At 29.5% G+C, this 19,781-nt stretch overlaps 1 protein-coding gene across 1 annotated transcript in view; it reads left to right on the forward strand.

Moving 5' to 3' along the window:
- Positions 1-1,467: 1,467 nt before the first annotated feature.
- The window catches only part of LOC129915283 (uncharacterized), an 83,736-nt gene continuing 65,422 nt past the window's right edge, over positions 1,468-19,781 (forward strand). Inside the window, exon 1 of the mRNA XM_055994769.1 lies at positions 1,468-1,698. Coding sequence (XP_055850744.1) covers positions 1,656-1,698 — 43 coding nt within the window. The 5' untranslated portion in view covers positions 1,468-1,655. The remainder of the gene's footprint in view (positions 1,699-19,781) is intronic.

Below are 19,781 nucleotides of genomic sequence, written 5' to 3' on the forward strand. Positions count from 1 at the left end.
GTAAGGACACTATTTCAATCCATCAGCTGAATCTTCGGAAAACCTGCGCTGCGCATTCAAATATCAAATATCATCCAAAATAGCTTTGATGCTGAAGGAACTTGTCACTCTCTCTCAAAGTAAATTATTGAGAGAGTCTGAAAGAGCGAGAGAGAATAAATGAAGATTCTCCAATATCAGACTAAAAACGTTATGGTATCCTAATCAGCAGCTTCAAGGACTCTTAGACAGTATTTTTTTGGTCAAAAGGAAAAAGCACAACTACCACCTCTATCCGAGCCGCATTTCTTTCCCGAAAAAACGTTCAAATCCTTTTTCGTCCTTCTATCATATATATTTTCTGATATATTTTTTTTTTTTCAACTTTTTTTTTTTTCTTCCTGCCGCCGCTACTTTCTATACTGCTGCTGCCTTTGCTTTAAGTGATGTTCTGCATCCTTATATTTATGAAGGGAGTGCTTTGGAAATCAAAATGGTACTGTCGTGATTTCAGTCAGTTTTATCATCTCTAGACAGATGGTTTTGGAAATCAAAACCGGCTGATATCGGTTTCGCCCTTTTCGTCCTTTTTTTTCGGGTTGATTCTCGAATTCTTCTCAAATTTTTTGACGTAAGCTTCTATAGAAGCATTATAATGGTGATGATGGTGAGGTGAATTTTGCTGTGATTTTGTGATATTCTTTTATGATTTTAAGAATTTTTTGTGTGTAAGTGGGGGAGAGGAAAAAAAAAAGTGAAAGATAAGCAGGTGTATCCATCCTTAAAATAATTGTTCTGCTTCAGGATAAATTAATGATGATGATCTCTCTCTCTTTCCTTGGTGAATGAGTGCGAAGCGATTATGATGACAATGATTTGTCAAACGGTTTTGCCGTGTTATAATGTGGATCCTTGCGGTGGTGGTGTATCCTGGGTGTGAAATGTGAATAACTTATCATTAAATTGGTGTCTCTGAGATATCCTTGTTTGTCCAGCCGTAGGCTATTAGAATATGTAAGTTAGCTTTTTTTGTGAGGGGGGGGAGAATGTAATAGAGATTGACAAGCTTAAGATGCAATTTCTCGTTAAATTAACTCGTGGTTTAGATTAATTCAATTGGAAGAAATTTTTGATCCTTGCAGAAGGAAGAAATGATACCGTATTAAAGGGAGCTGAAGCGCACAAACTAAGTTAAGTGAAAAAAAAAAAAAAAATAGAAACCGAAAAGAGAACAAAAATCAGAAAAAATAACAACCGGAACCGGAAAAGCCTCCTAAGTGACTGCTGTGTCGCATGCCAAAAAAAAAAAATTGTTCCCTACGCGCCACCGTCTTGAGTGAAATGCAAAATTAAAATAAGCCTTTAAGCCTTCCGAGGGATTTCACTTTATTACACATTGCGTGTACTGTGTGTGTAACGCGAGAAAAGGGACTTGTGATTGTGCCATAGTCGAGTTAAGTTAAAGAGTCCCGTACCGTTTTGTTTGCCATCACATTTGTATGGTCTCATGTGACAGTTTTTGGTCCTTCGAGTTCGGAACACAACGCATTCAATGAAGTTTCAAGGGAGAAGAATATTATTTTTGGTGGAAAATCTGTGAGTGTGTAAAAATCATAGTCATCGTCGTCCTGGATTGCCTTAGGATTACCCCGAGAGTGAAATTGAAAGGATTTACCATGAATTTTATCCAGTTTTTTATTGCTATCCTGATAGCGATGGGTAAGTTGTAATTTATTGATTTTAATTTTTAGTCCTTTTTATTTTTTGTCTTTTATCCTTTTCATTTTTTTTTTTTGTTTAAGGATCTGGTTCGTCCTTCATGGTCGCAATATTGTTACTTTGTTTTTATATTTTATATTCACATTTAAAGAATTAGCATTTTTATATTGCATGCGACCGGGAACGACGACGAAGAAGAAAGTCAAAAACGATGATGGGTTTTTGGGGTTTCGCCTTACTTTCTTCGGGTTTGGGGGTTTTATTTTTGCATCAAGATATTTTTTTTTTTCAGGTCTCTGAGCAAATGGGATTTTCTTCATCAAAGTATACAAATATATACAAAATATTTGTATGCATAATAAATATATGTATGTTTAGTTTATATGTATATGAGAGTAAAGCAAGGTTTTTTTTTTTTTGTTGGATTTTCTTCCCTTTTGGCAAAGAATCAAATCGGATTTGTCGTTCATTTTAAATTCATGGTCATAACGGATTATAAAGGTTTTTTTTTCTTTCTTTCTATATATGTTTAGAATTTTTTTTTATTTTGTTGGTTTTCTATTATGTGGGTAGGTATATGGTAGATATGGATGCAGGACTACGACCTCAGTGGAGAGGATGTTTGCTTTTTTTTTTAGGTGGTTTATAGGATAGCAGTGTTATTTTTTCGGTAACACGCATAAATGTCAAAATAAAAAGCATTGATTTTTTGGCATTTTTTCAAATGTAACACAGAAAAGAATTGTATGTTAAAATATTTAGGCCAATTGTGTATAGTTGTGTGGTAGAGTTTTTGTTTTTTTTTTTTTTTTTGGAAAAATGTAGGTGGGTCAATAACATGAGATTGTGTTGCATTCAAATCGATTTTAGGTATAGGAAATAAAATTTGTATATACAGGGTGTCCCAAAAGTAATGGATCAAACGAAATATGCTGATAGGCCAACTTAAGGGCTCTCAGAATTTGGTAACTTGTTCATCCCAAATCTTTACGGTTTTCGATTTAATGCAGTTTTTGTGAAATTTCGAAAAATCCCGACTTTGCATCAGTATTTTGCTTTCTCCGCTCATAATTGATTTTTGTGTTTTACAATTCTTCCACTAAAACATTGCCTAATAATAGGAAATAATTAATTAATCAAAATATTTTTTATTTCATACGCCATTTTGCTGCAAATTAATTAACAGTTTCATGTTTTATAAAAACTCAATTTCTTACTTTTATTTCAGAGCAGCATCCCGAAAAAAATTTGTGTAGTGTGATACTGGTTTATTATGTTAGAAACTTGCCGTGTTATTGCAGTTTTCAAAAATGTATAAAAATTTCCAAAGTTGAAATTAGAACGAAAGATATTACAATTTAAATGCAACAAAACAGGGCTTTTCAGAGAAAAATAACAAACAAAAATAAACACATTTTCTCGACTGTTGTTTGTTTATTTCTTTTTGAATAAAAGTCTCGATTTTTGTTTGTTATTTTTCTCTGAAAAGCCCTGTTTTGTTGCATTTAAATTGTAATATCTTTCGTTCTAATTTCAACTTTGGAAATTTTTATACATTTTTGAAAACTGCAATAACACGGCAAGTTTTTAACATAATAAACCAGTATCACACCATACAAATTTTTTTCGGGATGCTGCTCTGAAATAAAAGTAAGAAATTGAGTTTTTATAAAACATGACACTGTTAATTAATTTGCAGCAAAATGGCGTATGAAATAAAAAATATTTTGATTAATTAATTATTTCCTATTATTAGGCAATGTTTTAGTGGAAGAATTGTAAAAAACAAAAATCAATTATGAGCGGAGGAAGCAAAATACTGATGCAAAGTCGGGATTTTTCGAAATTTCACAAAAACTGCATTAAATCGAAAACCGTAAAGATTTGGGATGAACAAGTTACCAAATTCTGAGAGCCCTTAAGTTAGCCTATCAGCATATTTCGTTTGATCCATTACTTTTGGGACACCCTGTATATTTGATATTCGATTAAATGATATAGCAATGGAGGTATGAATGATTGAAAAACGTAGAAAAATATTTGATTAGGGTGGGTTGAGTTTTGTAAGTTGTATGATACAACTAGGTATTGTAGTTTGAACTTTAACCATCAGCTTTTAAGATTTAAAAACTACACAATTCACTTATCGTTTCATATTTCTTTGATATTTCCAAACGACACAACTAAAGTGAAGTGTAAATGCTGTTACAACCAATAGCAAGATTCGAACTAAAAACAGGCAGAGAAATAAATACTTACTCAAAGAGTTATCAATATTTTGAAAAAGATTATTACTGCTGTAAATACCTAATATCAATAAAATTATCTTCCGAAGATTTCCAAAAATTCGAGTAATTCGATTTAAACTTGCCCTTTCTTTGCCATGCGCTACCAGCTCGGCTGACAGGAGAGTTGAGCAGAGTCAAAACATGGCTAAGATCAGCAATGATCGAAGATCGTTTGAACGGTATAATTGAATAATCTCAAAATCATTCCTAGATACATATCTATTTGAATGATTTATGCTGAGTGTATATCGAAAAATGGTTTCGGAGAGAGATTAGGAAGATGTGATATTAATACTCATGATCAAAATTGTTAATCTGGTTAACAAAAAAAAAATATATATATAAAAATTCATGTAAATTCCTTTTCGAATGAGTTTGCCCCTGATCAAAATTATGCGTACGCCCTTTGGTGCCAATTATTAAATTTTTTTGGTTCCTTCACCTTGAAAAAGCTTGAAATGATTCTTATCAAATAAAGAAATCATTTTGCATTAAAAAATCATTTTGCATTAAAATCTCAAATTCAAACTTTGATGATGATTTCGATACCTTCCCGAAAGAATGTTCGAACTTGGTCGTCAATCAGGAAAAATATTACAGCTTGAACAAAACTTTCGGCTCGCATTTAACTAAGAAAATTGAAAAACACGTAAACAGATACATATTTAACCAAGAGCAAACAAATCCCTTAAAGTATAAAGAACTTTTGTTTCAAAACCAATCAGTTTTCAAATACACAAATGCTACGAGACTGCTCATCTTCTTACTTCTTGAGGTTGTCCGGGAAAATCTCTCTGCTGTGCTAATGCTACACGATATTATTTGAAGGGTCGTTTTTTCGATTAAAAACTAAAAACTGTTATCTTTATAACAAATTTTGTGTATTAGCCCAAGTAATATGTATACAATATACATAAAAACGCCCAACTGCAAGTGAAAATTGTAAATACCTTTCCTTTAAATTTCATATAATAAGCAAATCGAGACCGCGCAAAAATGTATTTATGTTCAAATATCGAAAATATAGATTTTTGCGTTGTAAACACATTTTCCGATACATGCTATCAGTATTGCAACTAACATAATATCAAAAATATGGAACGTTGAAACTATTGACTTTTCGCATGAAACTTTTAATGTACAAATTTTAAGGAGAAGATTTTTACACTACTTGTAGGTATATTATTTGACATTCGACAACAATTTTTTTTTCACTCTACAAGAAACATTTTTCGACAACTCTGCAAGTCGACGATTTAACAATTTTTTTACTGAACATCCTACTTCTGTATTTGTTTAAAATATTAAATCTGTTGGCAGCTTCTCAAATCAAGTTGTTCAGGTCCAGTTGTCATTGAAATAAGAAAAGCAAGAAACTTTTAGTTTGCGTCGAAATTGTAAAAAAAAATATACTGGCTATACATATATCTTCAGACCAAATAAGATTTATAACTGCCTCAAATTTATTGACACAGAATATGTCTTCATAATTATGACTCAAACTAGTCCAGTGCATTTATAATTTGACCCAGCAGTTTGTACCAGTCCCAAATTTGTTTGATCATTCGATAGACCATTGGATGAATATCATTACCCTGATTTTTTTTTCGCATTCGTGAAATTCAGCTTTTTTTAAATATCTCGATTTCAATTCATACTACATAAAAGTTGTGTATACAAAAAAACGTAGACAATTAAATTTCGCGTCTTTAATGTTAAGAACACTTCTTTTGTCGATATTCTGAAAATTAAAGAAGTTACAAGTTCAAAACAAGTAAAACTAAATTGCACGACTGGGGTCGCACGTACTTGCTCTTATGGTAAAAGTTACTCTAATGTTAAAGTTTTTCATTGAACAAAATAAGGGAAAATTTAAAATTTGATATTTTCACGGAATTTCGTTAGTGGTGCAAAAAAAATAAAATCTGTTTTTATAAATAATTAAATGCCGTTTTAAATGATCTTTAAAAAAAAAAAAAACAAAATATGCCATTTTATGTCTAGTATAAAAAGGAATTTTTAGAAAAAAATTTCGATAATCTTTAGAGCCGTTTTTTTTAAAAATAATTGTTTATACAGGGTGTCCCAAAAGTAATGGATCAAACGAAATATGCTGATAAGCCAACCTTATTGCTCTCAGAATTTGGTAACTTGTTCATCCCAAATCCTTACGATTTTCGATTTAATACAGTTTTTGTGAAATTTCGATAAATCCCGACTTTGCAACAGTATTTTGCTTCTTCCGCTCATAATTGATTTTTGGAAAGAAAGTTTAACGAAAGAAGAGTTTTACATTAAAATGAATGGCCAAAACTACACAACCTTTTATTTGTATCTCTTAGAGGTTTTGAAATATAGAAACTTAATTATTTATGAGTACTTCTAATAAACAATAAATATTGAAATATATATATATAGTATGTACCTACCTATGTATGTAAATAAAATTTCATATTAAATATAAACATAAATAAAAACAAAATGAAATAAACATTGTAATATAAAAAAAAAAAAATATTTTTATAGCATTTGCCAATCTGACAGACAACAATATTGTTAATGTCATATTATTTTGTTAATTATATATTACCTCTTTTTTATTATATAAAATCAATATAAAGATTTAAAATTTTGAATTTTTTAAGATTTATTATATCTTTAAGATTATTATATTGTTTTTGTATCAAATTTTTGAAAAATAAAATATATTATTATTATTATTATTATTATTATTATTATTATTATTATTATTATTATTATTATTATTATTATTATTATTATTATTATTATTATTATTATTATTATTATTATTATTATTATTATTATTATTATTATTATTATTATTATTATTATTATTATTATTAATTGATTGATTTTTGTTTTTCACCATTCTTTCACTAAAACATTGCCTAATAATAAGAAATAATTAATTAATCAAAATATTTTTTATTTCATACGCCATTTTGCTGCAAATTATTTAACAGTTTCAAGTTTTAAAAAAACTCAATTTCAATATAATTTTAATAATTTTTTATTATTTTTGTTATTTTTTTCTTCGTTAAAACTCAATTTCTTTCTTTTATTTCAGAGCAACACCCTGAAAAAAATTTGTATGGTGTGGCAATGGTTTATTATTTTGAAAACTTGTCGTGTTATTGCAGTTTTCAAAAATGTATAAAAGTTTCCAAAGTTGAAGTTAGAACTGAAGATATTACAATTTAAAAGCAAAACAGCAGGGCTTTTCAGAGAAAAATAACAAAGAAAAATAAACACATTTTCTCGACTGTTGTTTGTTTATTTCTTTTTGAACAAAAGCCTCGATTTTTTGTTTGTTATTTGGTCTGAAAACGTCTGTTTTTTTGCATTAAAATTGTAATATCTTTCGTTCTAATTTCAACTTTGGAAATTTTTATACATTTTTGAAAACTGCAATAACAGGACAAAATAATAAACCAGTGCCACACCATACACATTTTTTTCAGGGTGTTGCTCTGAAATAAAAGAAAGAAATTGAGTTTTTATAAAACATGGAACTCTTAATTAATTTGCAGCAAAACGGCGATTGAAATAAAAAATATTTTGATTAACTAATTATTTCTTGTTATTAGGCAATGTCTTAGTGAAAGAATTATAAAAAACAAAAATCAATTATGAGCGGAGGAAGCAAAATACTGTTGCAAAGTCGGGATTTTTCGAAATTTCACAAAAACTGCATTAAATCGAAAACCGTAAGGATTTGAGATGAACAAGTTACCAAATTCTTAGAGCCCTAAAGTTGGCCTATCAGCATATTTCCTTTGATCCATTACTTTTGGGACACCCTGTATATCAAAATTTTCTAACATTTGTCAAAAACAAAGTTGATATGCAATTTTGAATAAATAATTAATTTACACATAAAAACAAAATTTCAAAATTTTTCAATAACTCGTTTCCAAAAAATTGATTTTTCAAAGAAAAATTTTGAAATATTTTTTAAGAATCCAAAAATGTGTTTTTTAATGATTGTTTAAACGTTTCTGTATTAAAAATTTGGTGGAAATCTGTTTTGTCGTTTTTGAGAAATTCATAAATCCAAAAAACCGTTCTATGGCAGGTACCGTTAATAACGGTACAAAAAATATTTTTTTATTATCAAAGGAGGCTCTTATCTGTAACAGTAAGCAGAAAAATTTTAATCAAAATCGTTAAAGCCGTTTTTGAAATAAATCAACTTTTCTGTTTCCGTTATATGACAGGTACCGTTAGTTTTGGTCCTAAAAAAAAAGCTTCAATTTATCCTCTAGGGAATCACCCAAAACTGTTAACTACCAAGTTTGAAGAAAATCGCTTCTGTAGTTTAGGCTGTAGCTCGAGGTTCTTACAGACAGACAGACAGACAGACAGACAGACAGACAGACAGACAGACAGACAGAATTGCCGGACCCACTTTTTTGGCATTCTCTATCATCGTAATGTCATGTCAAATTGTTATCTCGAGTTCGATTTTTTTTTACGAATCCTAAACTTGCCCTATAGACTATAGTACCTATATCGCAAGTAAAAAGACAAAAAAAGATAATTGTTAGGTTTTTAGCCCTTTTTATCAAAATTATGAAAAACCTTCCGAGAAAAGATTGTTCACCTTTAAATTCTCTACAACTCTGCTATACAACTTTTTTTTGTATCGCTATAAAGACAAAAGTTATTAATACTTTTTTTGTTGTTAAAAAATTCTCTTTTTTGTTTGTGTTTTTAATATTTACTTTTTTCTTAAATTTTTTTACAAAATCTTGAATTTAAAATAATTAGTGGGTATTTAATACATAGCTTTGTGTAACTCGAGAAAAATCATGACCTGCAATTTTTTTATTTTTAACTCTCTTCATTTCGTAAAAAGGGGTATTCTTTTAACAAAAAATTCTTTTAACAGTAAAATTTTACAGGGGAAACAACAACAAAAGATTGCTAAGGAAAAACAAAAGTTTTGTATTTGTTGGTTTATAGAGAATTTTTTTTTCTAAACTTATACATTTTTGATCCTTCAACAACAAAGATCATTAATAAATGAATAAAAGTAATCAATTGTTGTTGTTTACAGCATAAAATGTTTACTCAGCAAAATACTAAGTACCAATAAAACACGGCTAATAATTTTTTTTTAATTTAAGCGATACAAAAATAAGTTGTATAGCTGAGTTGTAGAGAATTTTAAGTTGAACAATCTTTTCGTAATTTTCGTTTTTTTCGTAATTTTGATAAAAAGTGCTCAAAACTTTAAAATTGTCATTTTTTTTAATTCTAGTAGTTTAACTGGGCTTTGGTTTGTTTATGTAATTACAAAATTAAAACATAAATTTTTGTTACGACGCACGTTTCGCTGGAGTTTCTCAGCATCTTCAGGGGCGCCTTATTATTATATATTATTTTTTTTATTTTTATTGCATTTTTATATTTTTTTATTTTTTAATCATAATTTAAATATATATTTTTAAATAAATTGACATAAAATTTAAAAAAAAAATCATGTGTGCAACTCACACGTGGCTGAAGTAAAACCTTAAAAATCATTTAAAAAAAATCGAAAAAATATAACCTTTTTTTTATTCCATCACTTTTTTTATATGACAACCTACAATAAATTGTATACCATCTGAAAGCTTATTGTTTCAGCTCAAAATATTTATATCGACCATGTCTATACAACATCTACAAAAAGAGCTAGAATTTTTGTTTAGTTTTCATAAAAAAAGCAAAACTATCAATCTCTTTTCTCTTCTAAAGCCATTAAATCCATTTTTTAAAAGACAACCTATAATAAATTTTATATCATTATTATTTCACCTTTTATATGACGCTTCAATCATATTTCTACCATGCCTACAAAAAAAAAAATAAGAATTTTTTAAAGCCAACCATGTCGAAATTTCAAACTGAGATTACGGTACTTCCTCTACTGCTGGCTGGTCATCGGCAACAAATCTTCACAGGTGTTTTGAGGTATTTTTCAAGTTTTTTAATTAAAGATTATATAACTTGTAGATTACGTACCGTTATGTTTGATATATTAAATTAAAGGTAATATTATCAGGATGCGTATTAAAATTAGATAAATATGTTATGTGCTCTAGATCAAAAGATATGTATAACGTGTTTAGAAAAAGAACATCTTTTCACCGTTATCTCAGAATTTTGAATATGAAATTAATTGAAATTTTGCACAATCATAATTTATTTAATTACCTATCTACTGTATAAATTTCATTGATCTATTTATTAAAAAAAGTTATGATCTATTGATTTTTCGTGTCGCTTTTTCGTTTCATCTTGTTTCAAATCATTACGATACTAAAGAAGTTTTTACTTCAAAAATTAAAAACATCACAATTTAACAATACAATTTTTTTTACATATTAACACACAACATAAATATCACAAAATGTCCTTTTTTTCATTTTTTTTTTACTTATTTTTCTTGTAACTTTTTTTATATTCGGAATATCGTTGTCTTAGTCAAGAGGACGAAATTATTGGTCCTCTACAGTTTGCTGAAATCTTCACCAAATTTGCAAACAAATGTAACCTTTTGACTCTTTCAAAAACCACATAAAGTCAGCTGTTAAAATTTGCCCTCATGACAATTACATAAAACCAAAACATCAAACACTTGATTTAATGTCATATAACCTCAAATAAAATTATGGTTGGCTAAACCATAACCGACGTAATTTTTAAAACTAATTTTCTTTTGCACCAACATATTTTTCACTACCCAATCGTTTAATCACAAAAACATAATAAAATTCAACCACAACAAAGTTGACTGCAGTAAAAAAAAATAAAGTGCTATTTTTATTCCCGGAAGTTTTCATCAGTTGTAAAAAGCCCATAAAACAATAAATTCCTGGGTAAATTAGTTAAAATTGTTTACATAAGTACACACTGCACCAAAAAACCTGATCGATGTCATAAAATATACGGCCTTACTTAATAAAAAAAAAAAAAAAAACTCGTGAAAAATAAATAAACAAAAACGCCTGTAAAGCAAAAAAAAAATTTAAAACGAAACAAAATTTATGATCCAACAGCAAATTTGCCTGGTATATGTATATTTATTCTATGAATATGATGTTCTCTGTCTCCTATCCTATCCCTGCACAAGATAAACGAGATGATGAAAATAATGACTATAGGTTTGGCGATAATACACACAATTTCCAAAGCATCCTTTCCAACCAACGTGTTATCCCTGGGGAGTCGTTGTTCGCACCATAATAAAATAGAACATAAAATATGTTATTATTTTTCATTTCTTTTGTTTTTTTTTTGTATAATGCTCCCCATGATGTCCCGAAGGACTAGGACGAGTTGAGCACAGATGCATTCTCCTAATACACCACCCAAAGCCAGAGCACGCTAGGGAACAAAAAAACTTTGACGGGAAGTGTCAACAACATCACACAAACTTTTCGACAATTGTCACAACGCTGACAAGTTCGTTGTGTCGGTGCTATTTTCCATATTTTGTTTTTTTTTTTTTTATTTTATTATTTTTTTGTTGTTGTATTCAAAATCCAAATATAATTTATTGTTTCGCCTGGTTAGAGATATTTACGCTTTAACTCAAATGGAATTAGAAAACTTTATCCTAGTCCAAAAAAAAACAAAAAAAAATATACATGTATACGAAAATGCTACTCGTTCTATCAACATGAGCAGAAATATAAAACAAAAAGAACGAACCATTTGCAACAAAAAAAAAAACTTCAAACAAATAAATAGAAAAACTTTTCGCGTCCTGAAAATCAAAAGTGATATTTTTCGGAATTATTTTTCGACCAGAGGAGAGCTTGTTAGCAGTGGCGTATTGAAGGGGGGGCTCAGGGGGCTCAAGCCCCCCCCCAAGCGTCCAAGATCATGTTATTTTTTACCTAATTTCATAGTAATGAATATGCTTGACTGAAACTTGTTCGTAAATCTTATAGATTTAGAGGCAGCTTAGATGCTCGAGCCCCCTCCAAACTCTGAAACTGCTATTTGTGTTTGTTTGAGTAAGAGCCTTAGCTGAAGTTGGGGGTTGGGGTAGTTTTTTTTCGAATTTAAGTCCAATTCGGAATACATCAGATCTCTTCTTTAGTATAATACGTACTGTAATTTTTGGACAAAATATTATCAAAACTTATGTGTGTCTTCTTATTTTTTTTCTTTTGAATTCTTCTTTTTTTCCATTAAAATTGCCGATAAAATTGCATCCAGTAGTAATAATTTAACTTCAGAAACAAAATAAAAATGGATGATCCTTCAGTTTTGACAGTTCGAAGCAATTTCGAAGTTTTCGAAATCGATCGAAATGAAGAATATGATATTTTATTTCACGTGAAATTGAAAAGTGATTTCAAATAACTTGCGGTCGAATTGCGGAACATATCGAAAATGGTGATGAGTATAGCTCAAAAACTACACCGTGAAAGGAATAAATCTGTAAACACAGCACATGACAAAGTTCAAACAAAATAAAGTGTTTTTTTTTAAATTTGACTCAACTTCTTGCTGTTTGTGTAAAATGTTTGAGACACAAGAACTTTGAAAATAGGAGACAGTAGTACGAAGCTGTCTACGTCAAGAGCAGTTAACTGCTACTATACTACTTTCAGTACCGCAGCACTGCGCTTCACTCTCGATCAAAGATGAATAAATTAGAGAGACAAATTTTTCGTACCCCTCTAAAAAAATTTTGAAAAATTTTCCAGCCCCCTCCAAATTTTTTTCTGGATACGCCACTGCTTGTTAGTGCTTGTTTTTTTTTTTTTTTTGTTTGGCTTGCAGTCAGTTTAAATATCCTAAAGCCTGACGTTTTTAGGGTGTAGCAGGGTAGATTGCCTCTACCCCTCTAAACTTTTGGCTTTTCCACACAAATGAACAAATTACCGCGATACGGAATTTATCTTTTTTTTTTGTAATGCCACGAGGGGCATTTTTAAGTAGATAAACAAATTACCTATATTATAGCAAAAGGAAATTATTCACGAATGAACACTTCTTATCTAATTAGATGTTTTTGCAAGGATTTGCTTATTAGGAATTTAAGAGTGGAAAAAAAGTTTTATTTCAAATTTGTTTGTAGGTACCCCAAGTTAAAATAATAAACTATTTAAATGGTTTTTAAGGTGCATTATTTCTATTTGTATCTCAATAATAAATCTTGTACAATGTACAGTAAATTAGACAAAAATTCACAAAAACTATGACTTTCCTTAAATTTTAAGAGATGGTGCAGTTTAAAATAAGAGGCCATTTATGTATGAATATAAGAAATAGGAACGGAGACAGAACGGAACCCTGAGGCATACCAGCCAGGGGCGTACATACCATTGAGGAAAGCGGGGCGATCGATGCCCTGGGGCCCCCGACACGCCATGGCCCCGGCCACATTATATTTTATTTAAAAAAATATATATTACCTCAGGGGCTCCTAAAAAATAAATTGGTTTTTGAAAATAAAAAAATTATATATTATCTTAGGTGTCCAAAAAATGTTACTTGAATAATCTTAGCGACCAACAAACGATACATCGGGGCCCTAAAAAAAAATAGAGTGCATACTTACTTTTTTATTTGTTCTTCTTTTCTATATCCCCAAACTTCAAAGGAGCCCCAAAATTTTGTCTTTCAATGGAAAAGGCATATCGATACCAAAAGAGCAGTTGAGGGAGTAGGGACCGATTTTGTGTGGGTCTCACAAGTCGGTCTGTTTGTTAGGTTGTGGTCTCTTTTTATAAGGATTTAAAAACTAGATCGATTATCTCAAAAATAAAATTCACGGCTGGGTCGCACTTACTTACTCTTATGATAAAAGTAGCTCTTATATTAAAGCTTTTTTCACCAGCCCGTTTTCAAATTGTTTTTCGAAAACAGATTTAAAATACCTACCTATGTATATATTTTTAAAAAAATCCAAATTTTTTTTTTTTTTTTTTTGAAAATTTTACTTAAATGTTTTTGAATGAAAAATTTCGTTGAAATCGGGTATACGAGATATTCAGAAACCAGAAAAACGTTTCTATGGCAGGTACCGTTCATAACGGTACAAAAAATATTCTTTTTTATTGCAAAAGTTGGCTTTTTTTAAAATCAAAATCGTTATAGTCGTTTTCGGAAAAAAAGTAACTTTTTTCTTTCTGTTCTGTGACGTTAGTTTTGGTCCTAAAAAAAATCAATATATCCTCTCGGGAATTAGCAATAAAATCACTTTAGTAGTTAAGGCTGTAGCTGGAGTTACAACCAGGCAAACGGACAGAATTGCGGGACCCATTTTTTTGGCATTCTCCATCATCCTTATGTCTGATTGTTATCTTGAGTTCGGTTTTTTTTTCAATCCCTAATCCTTATATCGTTAAAAAAATGTCAAAAAAAATCTGAGGGTCTCAGAGAATTTTTGGTATAGGTAGGTACCTCAGGTATCCGATAAACTTTATTTGCCTTTGTTATGTTGATTGCTATTGCACATTGATTCAACTTGAAAATAAAATAAATTTGCAAGAATTAAAGTCAAATCGATTGTGCAACAGTAAACATTATAATTTGTATTTTAACGTCAACATAAACTGTTATCAAAATTATACCAAGTTGTTTATCAAAAAGTAATTATTCCAGAAGCATTTAATTAATGAAAAACTATCTATGTACTTAAATTTAATCAACATTTTTTAAAGCTGTTCCGATATTCCTTTTGATAATAATGTCTGTGTTTATATAAATACTCCTACAATTTTGCCAATCACTACCTACTACTACCACTACGCCCGCCACCGATTTAGAATTTGTATTTTATTTTATGTTTTTTTGTTCTTTTAGTTTTTCTATAAATTCCGAGACGAAGTTTGTGGTGTTGCTCATGCTGGCTCTCAGAGATTCTGCCATTGCTTCCGTTTCCGGTTCCGGCAATTAATCAAATTGTAACACTATCTACCCCCAGATATTGTATAAGGTCGCCATCGCTATCATCAGTTTTTATATTCTTAAAGAATAAAAAGTTTCATTTCTCTTTTCAAACCGATTTGTTTAAATTCTATATAAAAAAACAGTTGTTCGAGGATAAAGTTTGGATTGAATGCGAATTCTTTTTTTTTTATTTTTTTGTCAATCTTTGTAGTTGAACAAAAAACAAAAAATTAAAATGAATTTATATCTAGATGAAACGGCGGATGTTGGTGAATCTATCTTGTGTCGAAAACGGAAAATGATTTTGGTATTAAAACGGATTTTTAGAAATGTTGTGATTTAGTTTTTTCATTGGCATATGGCTGTAAATAGTAGATTTTGAGATTAGAAAAAAAATTATACATGGAAAAATTTTGGTTAAATTATTTTTAAAGTTTTAATCTTTTGGAAACCATATTATAATTTTTTTTTATTTGAGGGGAATCAAAGTTTCTTAAACATTTCATAGCGTAGTAGCCACGCGGAACATAATATTTTAACGTTTTTTTTTTTTAATTATTAGAGTCAACTTAAATTTTATTTGCAATTGATTACATAAAAACAAGCGGATTCCGTATTAAATTAGGCGGATTTTGGCATCGTTTTTTTTTATTTTTGCAGAGATAACTTCCGTCTCAAATTAAGCGGATAAATCTTCATAATTTGCTGAATGTGCAATTTTAAAAGAAATCGATTTAATTCAAGCGGAAAATCATCTTATTTTTATGTGGAAACATTTTACTTAATAAAAACTGAAACTGAGAATCTATTATCTCATCGTTGGAAATAAGTATATTGCAACTTTAACCTAAGTCTGACTACAATTTTTACATTTTTATTTTTAGTCGTTTTTTTTTTTTAAGATGGAAATTCACATTAAAATGAAATGAATTTCACCTTAAAATGAACATAATTAAAGCGGATTCCACTTATTTTAAGCGGAAATTATTTTTGTTATTGTTTTCGATACAAAATGAACCTCTGAATTTTTTCGTTCGGTTGTCAACCTGACAAAAAAAGTTTTATGTTAAGTTCAATTGTCCACAGCGTGATACTTTTCCATTTCTCTCTGGGATTAAATTCTATTCAATGCAGTTAACAATCAGTGCAAGTCCTGAAAATTTCCTTGCAGAAAAATTGGAGCTTCGGCATCTTCGAGGTTTCATACTATGCAGTAAAACTGTGCTGTACACTGTACAAGCAGTCACATTCCTCTGGTTTTTTTTTTTTAAGTAAAGGCTAGAATCGTAGGTGAAAGTTACGATTTTTAATACTATTCTTGAACTTGAACTACTTGTTTTGGGCAGCAAGAATCAAATTTTGAGCGAGTCCTTCTGTGATGGATTGAACTGTAAGCTTGCAAAAAATTTCGAGTCCAACCCCAACGAAGAATTATCCGGGGGAAAGAAAAGAACATTATGATATTTTCCAATTCGAAGTTTGAGCTCTTAGTCTCAAAGTTCAGAAGCCATTTAACAGTGTACAAAGGTGCCTAAAAAACAAATGTTTATATTGAAAGCCAGCTACACTTCAACAAATCTTGACAAAAGCACTAGTTTCTGTAAAAAATATTGAAGCGAAAATGTTAGTTGGGAGATTATATCCAGGATGATTTTTTACTAAACCAATTCTTAAGGCTTCCCGAAAATGTTTTTTTCAGGAACTTTGCTAATGCATGTTGATATTTGTCTCTTGTTGGATATCAAGTTGTTGGGGCCACATTCGGATATTCTAAAATTTTTACAGTTTTGACAGCTTGGGAAATTATTTCTTGTTGATGGTATTCTTCAGGTGATTTTGTAAGAAGTATCATCACTGCTATTGAAGAGGTTCATTTAACAGGTCCATAAGACACTACAATTCCAATTTTTCTGGAAAAAAAGCTTTAGGTATTGCAATCGCAATTAGTTTCTCTATCACAATGAAACTTATCGCACGGAGGGTTTCAGTTCGTATACAGAAAGTCTTTCCTGGGGTAAAGGTTGTAATATTCAGAATCTCCAAAACACAAAGAAAAAATTGACATTAGGCCATAGAACAAAACTCTCAATATCGGCCTCAGAAATTATAAACATTTATTAGGTGACTCCCTGCTATGACTTCACTTCTTTACTTTTAGATAACAAGAAACAAGTAAAAGTTTTACTTTCCTCACATGCAATAAACATTGCAAATAAGTTTGTTCTTCCTCATTTTGTTCATAAAAAAAAAAAAAACAAAAACAAAAAACTCTCACAATTATTTATTCATTTCCCAGTTATTTATATTCCAAGAAAGCTTTTGAAATATATCAAAAGAGCTTCAGGGTTCCAAACGAGAAAAACCTTTTGAATATAAGCAAAGTCAAGGATGAAAATTGTTGAATTTTCCTATACTTTTACTTTTCTAAAAAAAAAAAAAATAAATAAAATACAAAAACAGGAATAGAAAACTTTTTCTCAAAAGTTAATTGATATCTGATAAAAGTTTCCTACAATTTGACACCTATTTTACGTTTATAAACATTCATATCTACATGATGCCAAATATTTGGTGTGTGTATAACGTTAATGTTAACGTTTACGTGCAGCAAGCCATGATAAGTCCCATCTGAGAGAGAAAGTACAGTACAACAAAATAAAAGTTATAGCCATAAATTGAAAGGATGCCATGCTTTTGCTTTGCCTCGACGATGTCAACGAGAAACTTTGTGCCACTTGAACTTTCGTATCAATTCCTTTGGGCTGAATACGAGAACTACTTCAACAAACACTATATTATGTGAAGTGTATGTATAATAACAAATGCTCTGCTGTTGTATCGAGCATCAGAGGCTTTTGCAACACACAAAAAAATGTCACAAAAAACAATTTTGCCCCCGAGAGGGTAAGTTAGAGTTTCTCTTCACACATCACATACCTCCACTTCGCACAACAAAGTGAGAGAGATAGATATCAAAAAAAGCAATATAAGCTGAGTTTTTTTTTTATTATTTTTTAGTGAAAATGATACTAAATTTGAAATTAATTTTATTTCTTGCAACGAGCTTGACTTTATCCGGAAATTGTTTGAAGTTCGTGTTAAACAAAAAATAAAACAAAAGTGTTGAATTAACTTTTTTTCTAAAATAAATTTTCAATTTTTAATCTCGGTAGCCTTGTGTTTCACAGATTTTTTTTATTTTTAATTAGAAAGAATGTTTTTCGTAAAAAAATGTGAAAAAAAAAGTTTTGATATCCTTTGACAAGGAATTATATGTTCTCTGTAAAACTGTTTTTCAATTATGTTGAAATCTAATATCTGACATTTAAGTTAATTGAAGTTCTAGATTCATATGATTCATTTTTTTTATGAGCTCAAATTTTCATGGAAATGCTACTAGCATCATCAAATAATAATGAAGTAAAATCGCACTTAATTGCTTTTATGGTAAACATTTTTTTTATTGTGAAAAATATTTGGTAACTTCCATTTAAGCTGATTTCTCAAAAAGAAACAAAAAATAATCGTCCTCCTCAAGCTAAAAGGATTAATGTAAAAATTGAAACACTGGTCTGCAAAAAAAAAACAAAAAAAAGTAGGGAGCAATAACTTTGTAAGGTGATTTTAATAAACTTGAGTGTGATGAATTCAAAACAGTTTACAGATTTTTTCCATCACGTCTAGTTTTTGAGCTCTAAAGTCCCAAAAACTAATTTTAAATGAAATGTTTTTTGACATTTGATCTAAAAATATTATTTTTCCGTAATATTTTGCTATTTTTTCAACCGAATCAGGAGTCGAAAACTGAAATTTACTTCAAATCTGCTTCAAAAACCATAAGTTACCTTAACCACCAAGATTTTGAGATATCATACCTTTCTATACTAAATATCTTTTAGAAAAAAATAATTTTGAAAATAAAAATAAACATATTCTCAAGTAGCACAAAAGTCTAAGATACACCAAAATATTTGGTGTATTTTTTGCACTTTCGTGATATGCATTTTGAATATAAAAAAAACACCATTTTCTCGTATAAAATAAACTCCGGTGGTTAAAAAAATATACCGATTTTGGTGTATAAATGGCACTAGTGGTATATTAAATGATCTGTTTTTGGTGAAAATTATCCCTTTGAAATTGAAAAATACACAATAAATCTATGGATAAAATACACCATTTAAATTATTCTGATTTAAAATTTGAACCAAAGTTTATTTTTTATCTCAAACACTTTGATGAATTCTAATTCACACCATTTCTTATGAAATAAATGAAAATGAATTTTTATTCACTTTCATAATATTGCCATAAGAAACCAATGGTTAAATATGATTTTGTTTGCCAAATTTTAAAACGTAACACATTCTATCTACTAATTTTAGATGCTACCCCCTCTAAAAATCGAGCGCCTCAAAAATGTCAGTGAATTAATGATTTTTTTTTCGATTTTAAGAATCCATTTTTCAAAAATTAAAATTTTTTGTGTTGTTTTACATTTTTTTAAGAAAAGTTATTTTATAATGAATCGAAAAAACTAAGAATGCGGGACTATTAGGTCGATAAATATACTATTTTAATAAAATAATTAATCGCTGTCTTCTATTTTTAAATGGCGTCCATTGAAAAATATGGCGTCTCCCACATATGCATTTTGGTGAATTTTATGTCCACAGGGTGTGCTTCCTACACCAAACAGAGTGTACAAAATAAACCGTTTTGGTTGATTTCAGAATCAAATAATTTTATGCACCATTAATGGTATATTATAAAAACAACTGAATATCGGTGTATTTTTTGCACGGAATCTCAAAAAAATGTTGAAATTTTGTACAGAAAAGACAGTGGTATAATTTTTATACCAATAATTTTGAG

This window comes from Episyrphus balteatus, chromosome 3 (genome assembly GCF_945859705.1).
Source record: "Episyrphus balteatus chromosome 3, idEpiBalt1.1, whole genome shotgun sequence".
NCBI classification, from domain to species: Eukaryota; Metazoa; Arthropoda; class Insecta; order Diptera; family Syrphidae; genus Episyrphus; species Episyrphus balteatus.